This window comes from Helianthus annuus, chromosome 3 (assembly GCF_002127325.2).
Source record: "Helianthus annuus cultivar XRQ/B chromosome 3, HanXRQr2.0-SUNRISE, whole genome shotgun sequence".
In the NCBI taxonomy this organism is placed as follows: Eukaryota; Viridiplantae; Streptophyta; class Magnoliopsida; order Asterales; family Asteraceae; genus Helianthus; species Helianthus annuus.
The window spans coordinates 84,534,560-84,548,738 of NC_035435.2; the positions used below are offsets into that span (position 1 = coordinate 84,534,560).

The 14,179-nt window shown below is 36.7% G+C and overlaps 1 protein-coding gene across 1 annotated transcript; it reads left to right on the forward strand.

The window, feature by feature from the left end:
• The first annotated feature begins 7,348 nt into the window (after positions 1-7,348).
• LOC110928848 (ATP phosphoribosyltransferase 2, chloroplastic) lies at positions 7,349-13,915 on the forward strand. The gene is made up of 11 exons (XM_022171894.2): positions 7,349-7,782; positions 7,864-7,923; positions 8,710-8,823; positions 9,507-9,572; positions 9,669-9,776; positions 9,872-9,955; positions 11,080-11,181; positions 11,257-11,370; positions 12,092-12,172; positions 13,018-13,137; positions 13,625-13,915. The coding sequence occupies exons 1-11, from the start codon at positions 7,552-7,554 to the stop codon at positions 13,718-13,720; spliced, it is 1,176 nt and encodes a 391-aa protein (XP_022027586.1). The 5' UTR covers positions 7,349-7,551; the 3' UTR covers positions 13,721-13,915.
• The last annotated feature ends 264 nt before the right edge of the window (positions 13,916-14,179 follow it).

Consider the following 14,179-nt stretch of genomic DNA (forward strand, 5'->3'; position numbering starts at 1 on the left):
GTCTGGGTATTCTGAGACTACGGGGATGTCCTGGAGTTCCTTATCTTTAGTGTTAATGATTGCGGAAATCATATACACCATTTCCTGTTTTCTCGAATAACTAGCCAATTTCATCACTGATATGAATTTCAAAGGCTTTCGAGGTTTATCCCCAGTAATTAAAATTACTTCTCCTGTAGAGGTTTGAATTTCTACTGCATTTTTATCACATAGGATTCGTGCATGGTTGGCTACTAACCAATCCATTCCTAATACTACATCGAATCCGGCTAAATTCATTGGTAACAAATTTGCAGAGAACTTATGGCCTAATAGTTCTATTTTTCCTCCTTGCCAGATTTTATCTATGTTCACAGAATTTCCTTCTGCGGTTTCAACTGTGAAAATTTGCCTAAGAGTGGTTAAAGGTAACTTAAGATCTTGACAAAATGAAGTATTAATAAAGCTTTGGTTCGCACCAGAGTCAAATAATACTTTTGCAAATACGTCATGTACTAGGAACGTACCAGCTATCACATCTGGAATGAGTTCGGCCTCTTGAGAGGTTAGCTGGAATGCACGAGCATTTTTCTTGGTTGTTCCTTCCGTGGGTTTGGCTTGGTTAACTACAGGTTTAGCTAACTTAGGACATTCAGATTGAAAGTGTCCCCTTTCTCTGCAATTATAACAAACTCTGGTTTTCTTTCTGCAGTCTTCTTCCCGATGTCCTTTCATTTTGCAAAAATTGCAAACCATGTTGCATTGTCCATAATGCTTCTTTTTGCAATTTCTGCAGAAAGGAGGTGATGAGGATTGCCCTGTTCCTCTTTTCTTGGTATTACCCGCACGAAATCCTTGGGTAATCTTCTAAGCTAATTCCTTCTTCCGGTCTTCTTCTCTTGTGCGCACCAACTCATCTGTTAGGGTATTAGCTAATTCTACAGCATCGTCAATAGTACGAGGTCTCGCAGCTTTAACGATGTTTCGGATTTCACTAATTAACCCCCAGATGTATCGAGAAATAAGTACCGGTTCCGGCGAAGCCAGTGATGGCACTACCCTTGCGTATTCAAAGAATGTCGAAGTATAGCCCCGACAATCTACACCTAGCATACGATGACTCAGGAATTTGTTTGCCATCTGTTCCTTCTCGTATTCGGGACAGAATTTTCTTTCTACCAAACTCTTAAATTCTTCCCAACCTATGGCGTATGCTTTCCTTCTTCCTTTTGCCTGGAGGACCGTGTTCCACCATTCGAGTGCCCCTTCTTTGAACAGGTTTGATGCATACATCACCTGGTCTCCTTCGGCACATTTGCTTATTGCAATTACTGCTTCGGTTTTCTCTAACCAACGCAGTGTTGCAGTTGCCCCTTCGTTACCTGCAAATTCAGCGGGTTTGCAAGCAAGAAATTCTTTGTAAGTGCAACCAGACGTTGCAGCTTTCATTCTTTTAGGGAGTGGGGCCTGCTGCAGATCATGATCGTCATGATTGCCGCCTCCATTTATGCTGTTACTGCCGTTATCTTCTGGAATACGTTTACTAGGAATTAATTGTGGTTCGGCAGGTTTCTGAACAGCAGCTACAATTTCTGGAATAGCATGAGCTATCCCTTGGGCGATAAAGTGCTCGATATCTTGTCGAGTTATATATTGATCTTCCTGTTCTTGCTCAGATTGATTTACTTCATTAATTGGTTCATTATTAGCGTTTTCCATCTGCTTATTGGTAAAAATTATTAGTGTCTAACTTATCAATGACAAAATTCACATAGATAAACACATAGATTATCACAACATACAAGCATAACCAAAATTGTCGATTTCTCGACTTTTACTTTGTTATGGTATATTGTATATGCATCCATACACACCGTATTTTACAGAGTTTTATTGCCCATTTTACAGAATTTTGAGTTACTATTATACCATACGACTTTCTGTGGTTTAACTGACGATTCTAGTAACGATGCTCCCTCTCATCGTACTTCCAAGTTAGATGCTCCCCCATTTCCCTGATCCTATTACCTGTACCTATTAGTTCTTCACCGAACTGACGGAGTTCAGCTAGGTTTTCATTACTCATGGGAGGATTTGGGAGTGGTTCTGGGTCAAATTGTGGAAGGAAACTATAAGGACTGTTGACTATGTTTTGGAATTGCCAATCATTGGTCCACCATTCCTCCATTTGGCCTAATGGTCTGGTATGAACTAGTGGGTCTGGAATAGCTGGTCCTAGGTTTAGTGGGAATTGAACTGTAGCCGGGTAAGAGAAGAGATTATCGTTGATAGGCTCTAAAACATCACAATTTTCCAGTAGGCGATCTATTTCGTCCTGGAACGTGATTTCCTCAGATTGTTTAGAGCTTTCACCAATCTCTATTCCCTTTTGTTTCAGATCTATTCCTATTTCCTTTTCAGGTGGTTTTGAACTTTCTCCAGTTTCTATTTCCTTTCCCTTGCTCACACTCACAGGATTTTCTATTTTAGGGAGTTTCCTAGTGGCAGGTTTCCTACGGCGTACTTTCCTCCACCCTACGTATCTTCTCTTCTTTTTAGGTTTGGCTTTTTCCAGCGGTGGAGCTTGGAATTCCACAGGTTCTTCTATGTCAGCAATGTAACCAGTAAAGTCGTGAGAGACTTCGATAGGCACTGGATATAAGTTGAGATTCTGGAATGCTTCCGACATCTCATTCATGCTGCATAGCATATATGCAAAATGCAATGTTAAAACTTTGGAACAAAGTTTAACAAACAAACACTGAAGTTTTATTGCATATTACTTTTAGTACAGAAATAACTGAAATAAACACACTGGGATTTTATTTATTTACGGGATTGTGATTTCTCTTACTAGACCCAACTTATCGAATATTTAGAGATTAGCATTTTCTGCTACAGTAGCTAGCATATAGAGATTTGCCCATTTCCCGTCTATTTTATCTTCCCAAGGTGCACTATTACCCAATTCTTGAACTTCTGGGTTAAACCTAACTCTCTTGGTTCGGGGTTTCTTTTTCTCCTGACTCTTTTTAAGTATCGAATCCCTTTTCTCTGGGGAAAGAGGATTTTCATAATTTGCCTTGCGGACAAAGATTCCTTCTTCTAATTTTATTGGGTTTTTAGAAGAAGATGCCACATCTAGTTTGTGGTAGATAGCAGACAGCTTTTGTTTACCCATACTGTAACTATCAAATAATCAGTTAATAAAACAAATAATCACAGAATGATAACTAGTAGAATTAAGTATTTTGTCCAATACTTAATTCCGAAATAGGCTTAAATCAGTGGCTCGATCAGTGGCTCAATTTAATTATTAGTTCTGATACCACCTTTCTGTCGCGGCCCCCGACCCACCCTGGACGGAGCCGGGGCCCGCGATGCAGATTTCAGTGTGGTACCCGTGGTATTTAATTTATGCGACAGCGGAAGTCTTTTTACAACAAGATCTTTTAACCGTAAAAATATGCTCGTTTAATATATTACACAAAGTTTAAGGGATAAATCCCATAATTTACAATAAGTTGATTTCACATAGAAATCTTTATTTTCCAAAACATGTTTTATTCATTTATTTACACTGAGCCACTTCTCTGAGCTTGATAGTGCTTTTACTGCACTTTTCCTGGATCACACAGATCACCTGAAACATGTTTGAAAAAGGTTTTGTCAGCGGGGAAATACTGAGTGAATCATTCCATTTTCTAAAACGACCCGTTAGTTATAAATTTACAGTATTAAGAGCGATTACAATGTTTCTATCAACCAATTATCAAGAATGGGTATTTGTCACTCGACCGGATCTGTGACTGTGGTCATACCACTATTGGGTCCCGTTGCCCCAAATAGTGACGGCTTACTCACACAGAGTAATGATTACTCACATAGAGTAATACTCACTCACATAGAGTGATAAAAATAGTAATGTGCACAATACCCCACATACCAGCTGTAATTTGGTGATTACAAAGACTTAATCCCTGTAATTATAACCTTGAAAATAATTTGAGGTATTGTAATACTTACTCACAAACTGTGAGAAAACAATTTAAAAAGAAGAATGACTCACATTGCAGATTAACGAGCAATAGATATAAGCCTACTGATTATCCTTGATTAAACCTAATTTAACACAATGCACACACACAGGTTAGTAACTAATACAGTAATTACGTCAATTCACGAGATTAAATCTTCACAACGATTAATCAGTGCAATACTCGATAATTCAATCGGATTCACAACGAATAACAGAGCATAGTCCGAATTCGAACAGCACTCTAATATTCAAGTCGAAATCACGACGAATAATCAAAGTACAAGCTCAATTGAGCAGCACCTGGACTATCGTTGGATAGTTATAATCGATCGGACGTTGAATCGTAATGGCGATCGAGTTATTACCCCGATTTCGGCAGCGATTCGTGAATTGTGTGTGTTGTGAACGATTTCTGCTATAACTCAGCGTATACTGTGAGTTTTTTCGTCGTTCAAGTGCCCAATTTCAAGTCCCAGACTCCTCTATTTATACCCGAAATTTGACCCCCGTCGCGTAGCGCGAGGGGTACCCCTATGGGCGTCGCGCTACGCGAGGGGTCACCCTACTTCATAGGGTAGCCCTTCGTGCATGTAGGCTGGATGAGTCGACAGTTTCTTAAATTTCGAATTTGACAGATAGTTATGAGGATAATCTTAACTAGGGTTTTGCCCCCCCTGAGTTTTAGGGGACCTGATCCTGATTCTGATGATTCTGAAAATTTTAGGGTTAGTGCAGAATTACTTGGGTTTCTCAATTAGGGTTTTCTTAATAGCTAATTACCATCCTAATTATGGATTTTAGTGACAGTTGTTACATATACAACCATCTCCTTTCGTGACCCCAGCCCCTCGTCAGGCAGACAACCAGAACCCGCACCATGCGCACGTGCGGAACCAACAACACGAAAGGTCATCAACGCTAAGAAGGCAGAGTGCGCAAGATATGCGCGATACTTATTAATCACCTAACTAACTCTAATCACTTACTATAAAACCCAACTCACTTCCACACTTCTCCCACTTTACAAATTCACTAATCCACTCTCTAAACACTCCAAATCTGGTGTAAAAATAGTAGCAAAGTCAGATTCATATCAAGTTACAAAAGTGAGTCTAAACTCACTTATCTTCCATCTTTTTCACTTCTTCTTGCTTCTTAGCACTTGGAACAACCCTAGGGATGTTTCCATAGGTTTTCCATGGAAAACCAAAGATGGAACATCACCATAATGAGGTTAAAGTGCAAGAACTTTCTGTTTTGAACAAGAACTTTGTTAAACATACTTGAACTCATGTTTTAATCATACATTCCTATGTCCTTATGCCACTTATCAAGACTATGATTAAGTGTGCTTAAAAACAAGGTTGTAACATACAAATTCAGAGGTTTTAATCCTCAAAACTTTCTGTTTTATAAGGGTTTCTAACCCACAAGTGTTGAACAAGGCTTGAACTTGTGTATGTGTGATTATTTGGATAACTTGGGCTATCCTACTTACAATCCACACTTCACTTGATGATTTCTCTTAGTTAGTATGTATATTTCATTTCTTTATTGTTCATTAATGACCATCCTTGTTGTCTTATAACAACTTGTGCATTGGTGAATATACAAAAGAGTTTTAAAATGGAAGATTTATCCTCCTACCTCTATGCATGACTTCTATGATAATCCTTGTTATATTGTTGGACTAAACTTATAATATACTATATGAAATATATAAGATACATATAATACATGTAAGAAACTGAACCCTTGATGCTAACCAAATGGTTATTTGTCAAGTTACTAAGTTACATCACCTAAGTGCTTAGTTCCTCGTTACGATTCTAATAGGTATTAAACCTATGAAATCATTCCAACCCCTATGGGTTTTCATAGTGTCAAGAACGAGTGCTAAGTCTAAGTGATTATTTTCTTGTATATTTACTTTGTTATACTTTTAATTCCAAATTCCTAATCCTCTGTTATTATACACCTACGTTTCCTCGTGTAGAAGGACTTGGTGTTCCATCATCAAACAACCAACAAACTCCTCACGGATTCACAAGTGGAAGCTTGCAAAACCGTGAGTACACTTGACCCGTTTTACTTTTAAAACACTTTGGGTTGTAACATGTTAATATATGAAACTCACAATCACACACTTAAACATGTTTTATACTCTCAATCCTATATACATGCTACTTGTTTACTTAGGTTCATGCTAGATTATACATGCTTTATGTCATTAACTTTGCTAAGCCCCAACTTTACATATATAGCGTTATAGGAGTAGCACGCCGCCCGTCGGGGTCTTGTTAAGTCTTTATTTATTCTTGAACGGTCTCGTTACTTTTGTGGCGAGGGATGCTAAATACTAGTGGACACTTGGGTTTGACATATTGTGATGCATGCTAGTTACCTTGTTTACAAATTGCCATGTGGATTCGAGAAAATGCTTTTATACTTATGCTATATTTATACAAACCTTGTGTACTCGCCAATGCCTTCGCATTGACACTTTATTTTAAACATGTTACAGGTTGATGATGATGATCGTATGAAATCTAGTAGAGATGACTAGAAACACGCTCAAGAAATTACTAGATTTGATTTATTATGTTATGTTGAACTCGTTGTATTGTCTTTTGTTTGTTGTAATTTGAATTCCATGTGTTATATTTGACAATTTGAATTATGCAATGAAAACGGTTTTGATTTAAATATTATCACAATTAGCGTTATGTGTGATGAGCAATCTATCTTCGTCCCACTCCGATGATTCCGCCATTGGTTGGTGTGTGACAGACGCCAATTGTGATTGCAAGATCCCTTGAGGACAGGCCGACAACCAGTACAAGCAAGCGCCCAGCTGGAACGAATGATTGCGCGCCACTTCATCCACAGGACTGACAACGTTAAAAGGGACAAAAAGGATATTCTCTCTGGTCGGACAGCTGGCGAGCACTGGCTAGCTGGCAGACCTCCTCATCATCCTTTATTCTCCGGCTATAAATAGAGGACTCCACCTCCAGGTTTAAGGATTCGCTCTCTCACTCTTTTACTCTCAACACACACTTATTCCTCAGAACAATACGTATTCTTATGCCGGAGGGTGGTCACAGGGAGAACCCACCTATTCCCCTCCTTGTGTCGAGTCACTGGTGTTGCTGCTTTGCAGAAGATCCAACTAAACGACGAGTGGAGAAAGAGATTGAACCATCTTATAGGAGACGACCAGCTGGGATAACTTCATGAACAGTTTATAAACAAATTCATTCCTTAACGAACGAACACGAACAATACCGAGTAAATATAATATAGGTAAAATTCTATAAAACAAATAAAGAAGTAGATTTGATTTGGTATCGTATATTCTACTGGTTACTCTCTCTGTAAGCTGCTGCCGTTATCCTTCACTCGTATACTAAAACGTGTCCACCATAAACCACCATCTGTCACACACACCACCACTTTCCCGGCGGTGCTCATCCCGCTGCTCCTCTATATCTCGCCGGAAAAAACAACACAACACATCTAACACCAACGCTATGTCTCTAATTCCGGCCGCCGCCTGCAACTTCACACAATATCTTCCATCTCCGCCGTCACATTCTGCCGTTCGGTTTTCCGTCAAATTCACCGTCTCATGCTGCTCTGTTTCGTCTCCGGTGACCGTTGTTAACGGAAACGTCGACTTGAAAGCGATGGAACGGAATGAGATTAGGTTAGGTTTACCGAGCAAAGGTCGAATGGCCTCTGATACACTTGATCTTCTCAAAGTAGGTTTTCTGTTTCAGATCTTGATTTTGTTTATGTAACGGTTTGTTTTGTTGTTTGATTTTGTGTATTTGTTTTGATAGGATTGTCAGTTATCTGTGCGGCAACCTAATCCGAGGCAATACGTTGCCGATATTCCTCAGGTGTGATGTTTCTAATCGATTTTAGTAGTTAAACTTTGAATTATTTAGGGTTTACATGAGTTCTTTATGAATATTATGTCAAAATGTAGTTGCATAGTGATATATACCTTATAACTGTATATTTGATAGCTATTATATCCTTTAGAAGGATGAAATCTGATTTCATTGGGAACCTGATTGCAATGTATGTTTTTTTCCTGAAATGAGGATAGGAAGAATGTTGTTATATGCGCTTTTCGTTTGATACGATGCTACATAACATCATCAAATTGATGAAAATGGGCTATTGCTTTCTGTTTGAATCTTGTTGCTCTTTTTAGGGAGATTCATTTCGAATAAAGTTACGGAGTAGCCGTTGGTTTAAATTAATTTTTTTTTCTCTAGTTAGTGGACTACAATAGCTCATGCATTTATGTTTAGTTCTGGACCACCGATATCTATTTTTTGTAAACTTATTTTACCAAATTAATTACTGTCTTACTCTGAAACATAAATCAATGACATGTAAAGGAATTAGGTGGTTGATGGCATTATTTGAGCTAATATCATTTTCTGTATCTCATTTAGACAAATGATTTTTGCGCAGGCAGTCACCGTTTGTATCCTTTGAACATTTTGTGATTGTTATCCTGTTATGGGATGACATAATTTGTAATTCTGCTAACATAAAATTTTGAAGGAAGTTTAGTCACACTGTATTTGAGATATTAACAAAGTTCTGAGTTCTGACCATGGTCCAGTCCAATTTGTTTCTAAAGTTGACTTATTTACAATATCTGATTGCAGCTGTCAAACGTAGAAGTCTGGTTTCAGCGCCCAAAAGATATCGTGAAGAAGCTGGTTTCAGGAGATTTAGACCTTGGTATTGTTGGTCTTGACACACTTAGTGAATATGGACAGGTAATTCAAGACACACCATATGATATATTGTTTTTTTTTTTTTTTTTTTTTTTTTTGTAAAATTTATAGCTCATTCTTCTGGTTTCATTTCATACAGCATCATTATTGTTGATTTCTTTATGGTATTTATATCACAATTTTGACTAGATTATTTTTACGTGGTAGTAACTTTATTTGTCAGTCTGTTACTTTCTTTTTTCTTGTTAAATCTTTGATATCACGTTTCTCAAAATATAAATTCGTTGTAACAATAACCTTGCCTTGTATTTTAAGATCTTTATCTTGATCTTAAGAGGATTCGGCCACACGAAAGTTCCATGTTGAACCTAAGCTGTAAGTTGATGTATTTTAACTGTAAATTATGCTAACAAGTACTTGGTAGTATGGTCTTCGGTTTTCGTGTGGTTTTTATTTTTTATGAGTGATCAAAGTAAAACCTTTTAGTTGATTTTCATTTTTCAGCACACTGTTCCATGTTTCTTGTTTTGTTCTTTTTGCCAGAAACTTACTTGATTGCAAGAAATAAACTTGACAAATGGAGGATAAAGGGAAAGAATTAAAAGTAGAAAATTACATAAGTACTAAAGTTTCTATAATGTCATTGTGTTCAAAGTATTTGATCATCTCACTGCTTGCCTGTGTTAATAGCATGTAAAGTTATGGTTTTTAATTGTTATTCATAGGGAAATGAAGATCTAATCCTTGTTCACGATGCACTTGCATATGGAGATTGTCGTTTATCTCTTGCAGTAAGTTTTACTTTTTTTTAAAGAACAAGCTAAGAACCAATAGTTGTATTCTATATTGAAAGACACTTAGATGAATTCATTTTCGGTTTTTAACAGATTCCAAAGTATGGGATCTTTGAGAAAATTAATTCAATGAAGGAACTAGCCGAAATGCCTCAATGGACCGCTGAGAAGCCTCTAAGAGTTGCCACTGGTTTCACATATGTAATTTATAATTCGTCTTTCATGGTGCTATTGTAGTTTTCTTTCCTAGTAACCAACTCAGATATTTATATAATTTTCTTTTTTTTTTCTTTCAGTTGGGTCCTAAGTTTCTGAAAGAGAGCGGGCTTCAGCATGTTGAGTTTTCAACTGCTGATGGGGCACTCGAGGCAGCTCCTGCGGTGAGTTATGTTTCAATTCAAGTTTATTTATAATGAGATGCATGAGCTTACAAGAAAGTTGGGATCTTTATGTCATATTTCTTTTTACTTCCCATGGTTGTGTAGTAATAATGGTTAAGTTTTCTAATTGGTTCCTTGAGGTGCCACCACAAATATAATTCAATAAATATCTAAATCCAAGTAATGGTTTGGATCACATAAAATTAGGGGTAATTATGGGTCAGTTTGTTTTTGGGCTAAAACCTAACCTAAAACTAATGTGTCGAGTTTTAGATTTCTTTTAACCGATTGGATTGGTTCTAAATTTTTCGGATTTCGGTAAGTTCATTTATTGGACAAGATGGTTTGGTTAATTCGGTAATTGCTGGCTTTGGATGTAGGTGTATTCAAGTTAATTTCAGTGAATAAGTCCAATTATATCTTGGGTCAAATATAAGATATCGGCAGCCCTTTCAATTTATAAAGTAGCATAAATAACTTATATGTTATTTGTAAATATTTGTAACAATTCTTTTGACATAGAACATATAATTAAAAAACAATATATTTAAAGTTGGGTTTTAATGTAACCTGGGTTAATTCGGTTAGTTATACTATACACATATAACCATTACTGAACCATAATAATCTGTTATAAGAAAACATAACCAGATCATTGATCTCTCAATAGGTTTGGTTTTCTTTTGATATCGTGGTTGTGATTCTGTTTGGTTTTCTCCTAAATATACTTAAGAAAATGTTGAAGAAAAAAATTAAAAGTCCGTACTAACGGGGCATCTTCTACGGTGAGACATTCTTTGATTCATGTTCATGTAATATGCCATGATAAATGGACTTGAACTTGAACAATGTCTCACTGCTGAAGTGCTGGTGCAGCCTCTCGTTCCCCATGAGCAATAAATATTATTTTTTTTTCATCATTTTTCCTCTCAAAATGAAGTTGGGTTTATATAAAGTTAAGTTAACCAGGATAGGAATTACATTATACAGTTATCATGTGACTTCGTATATACGATAGGAGATTTACCTGATATAGCTCACTGTCCTTTTTTAAAGTTGGGTTTGTAAAAAGTTTCATATTTTATTATATCAATTTCATCACATATTTTCACTTGCGTATATAGATGGGGATAGCTGATGCTATCGTAGATCTCGTCAGTAGCGGGACCACATTGAAAGAGAACAATCTCAAAGAAATCGAAGGCGGAGTGCTGTTAGAAAGTCAGGTAAAGTCTGTTAGCCCAACCATGCAACGTTTGTGTTTTTTCCAGATTTCGTTTTTTGAGTAGAATCTTCTTCAGGCTGTCTTGGTTGCTAGCAAGAAGTCTCTACTCCAGCGCGAAGGATTTTTGGATATCACACATGAAATTCTCGAAAGATTTGAGGCACATTTAAGGGCACTTGGTCAGTTCACGGTAAGACAATTACCGTTTTTATTTGCCATCTCTTAATGGCACATATTTTCTGAGTCGAGAATTTTAATAACAGTATTTTATATTTGTTTAAAGTTGTTTAACAGTCAAAGACTTCTTTCTAGGAAGGTGTAATATAGTAATATTACATTACTATTTACTCGTTACCAAGGGTGTGAATTTCTGACACGATCTGAAAACATGACACAAACTTAACACGAAATTCGCGGGTTTGGGTTTAGTCTAAACGGGTTTGGGTCAGTTTCAGGTTGAACCCGCAAACCCGTTTAGCTAAACGGGTCGGGTTCGGGTTAATCCAGTTGGGTTAACCCGTTTTAACTCATGTATATTATAATTTTTGTTACCATATGATTTATATCATAAATTAAATCGGGTGTGTATTTTATGCCATAATTACAACTTCAAAGATAAATTAACATAAGATTTTATAATTTAAATGTAATTGTATTATATACATATGTGTTTTTTTGTAGTAAATTTTAATTATAATATATTAATTTGTGGCAAAAAAATTAAAAAATAAAAAAACTTCAGGTTCGGGTCAACCCGCGAATATTCGGGTCGTGTTCAGGTTCATGTGTGACACAATTTTTTGGATTCGTCTAAAATTTTCGGGTTCAAATCGGGTTAAACTCGCCAACCCGCTAACATGACATGTTTAGCACCCCTACTTGTTACTTACATATATGTTGCATCTCTGCAGGTAGTTGCCAACATGAGGGGAAACAGTACAGAGGAAGTAGCTGAGCGAATTTTGAGCCAACCGTCACTATCTGGGCTGCAGGTAATACTTGTTTTCTTGAATCTTAAAAATAATTAGGCTTATAATATCAACGTTTTTTTCTTCTTTTAAATTCAAGAGTAAAGTAGATAAATGGTCCATATGGTTTACCAAAATTTTGGATTTGGTCCCTAGCTTTCTATAAGTACACAGATGGTCCTTGTGGTTTACACTTTGTAACGCATTTAGTCCCCAGTTTTTTTTTTTTTTTTCCAAAAGTACATGGGTGGTCCCTGTGGTTTGCACTTTGTAACGTATTTAGTGCAAACCTTTAAATTTGTTGGTTGGGGACTAAATGCGTTACAAAGTGCAAACCACAGGGACCATCCGTGTACTTTTGGAAAGCTAGGAACCAAATTCAAAATTTTGGTAAACCTCAAGGACCATCCGCGTACTTTACTTTAAATTTGTTTTATTTTTCAAGCGAAGCAAAATAGCAACTTTTCACAATCTTGGTGAATATTTTAGGTGACAATTTCATATCAACCCTTAAACTCAGAATATCATAGTTACCTGACCAAAAATATTAATATCAAATATACTCATTTCATTAAATACGATTTATCAGTATGCCCGTTATACCCTTATCTTTTTTCTTACACTCCCAAACTCTCATTTTCTAATGCTAGTTTCAATGGAAGGGTATAAATGTCATAAATTTGAAAATGGGTGTATTTATGATATCGTGATTTTTTGTTGTGTTAATATGATTTTATAGTTTATACTATGTTTTAAATTGATATATGAAATTATCTTCTTTATTTATGTGTATATATGATTTATGTGTTTTTTTTATAAGTATTGAGCGAGTAAACCTATTATTTACCTAACGCATATGTCAACAACAGGGACCTACTATAAGTCCAGTCTTCCGCAGAAGTGACAGTGGGGTAAAAGCTGATTATTACGCCATAGTCATTTGTGTACCCAAGAAGTTACTCTACAAATCTGTTCAGCAGCTAAGAGCGGTAAGATATCGTCCTCACAATCTTCAACTTGTTAAGCATGGTTATTATGTTACACCAATCCCGTTAGGGCCTTTACTGGGCCATGCTGAGTGTTGTTGGGCTTGGATCCAGTGGATTTGTGGCCCACTAAAGGTGGAGGGATGCCATACTTTTCAAAAAAAGATTTCAAACCTGAATATGCTTTGAATCATAACTGGACGCGGGCTGCTGCACTATTCTGCATCCACGTTATTGGTATGAGTGGCAAAACAAGTGGGTCGGGACGTCGGGTTGGGTTGAGATGGGTTTGGGTCAAAACTGACCACAAAGGAGGTGGTGGTAAAACGTACACTTGCGCCCATTATTTAGTTATACTTTGTTTTTAATCAACTCTACACAGTATGGCCCAAGATGTTATATTACATACATAAACTAACTCAAATTTAATTGTTTAGTTGTTTACCATGTTATATGAAAGGATGTGATTTAACTGTGTATGCTGATGCAGATTGGAGGCAGTGGTGTTCTTGTGTCTCCTTTGACCTACATCTTTGATGAAGAAACTCCAAGATGGCGCGAACTTCTTTCAAAACTAGGGCTTTGAGGTAATAATATGTTTTGTAATGTTTTGTATCGATTACAACGATTAGTACATTTGTTTATACCAGTTCTTTTTCTAGAACGAGGTGTAGGGGTGTTTGTTATTTTATCGTACGAATTTGGTTAATTTCACCCGCCGTTAATCATATAGATGGTTTGGGACTTCATCAAATTAGTTTGTGGCTCGGTTTGTAGTTTATATTGTCAAATTTGTTGTTTTTTTGCCAAACTGCTGACTGTCGTAAGGGTTATGCAAAAACCTAATTCTATACTTAAAAGACAAAGTCGGTGGGGATACCCACCGGCTTTGCCTTGTCACCCTCAAGTTTTACATAATTGCATTTCAAGCCCCTTAGCTTTGCTACGGCCATTCTACTTTTGGAGCAATTAATTTTAGTCCCTTATCTAACTTTACTATTCTTCTACTTTAATAATTGACATTTTTAGCCCCTAGCTTTTTACT

Coding starts and splice junctions, on each gene's coding strand:
- LOC110928848 (XM_022171894.2), top strand. CDS start 7,552: ATGTCTCTAATTCCGGCCGCCGCCTGCAACTTCACACAATATCTTCCA. Junction 7,924..8,709: donor ACGTTGCCGATATTCCTCAG/GTGTGATGTTTC, acceptor ATCTGATTGCAG/CTGTCAAACGTAGAAGTCTG. Junction 9,956..11,079: donor CACTCGAGGCAGCTCCTGCG/GTGAGTTATGTT, acceptor TTGCGTATATAG/ATGGGGATAGCTGATGCTAT.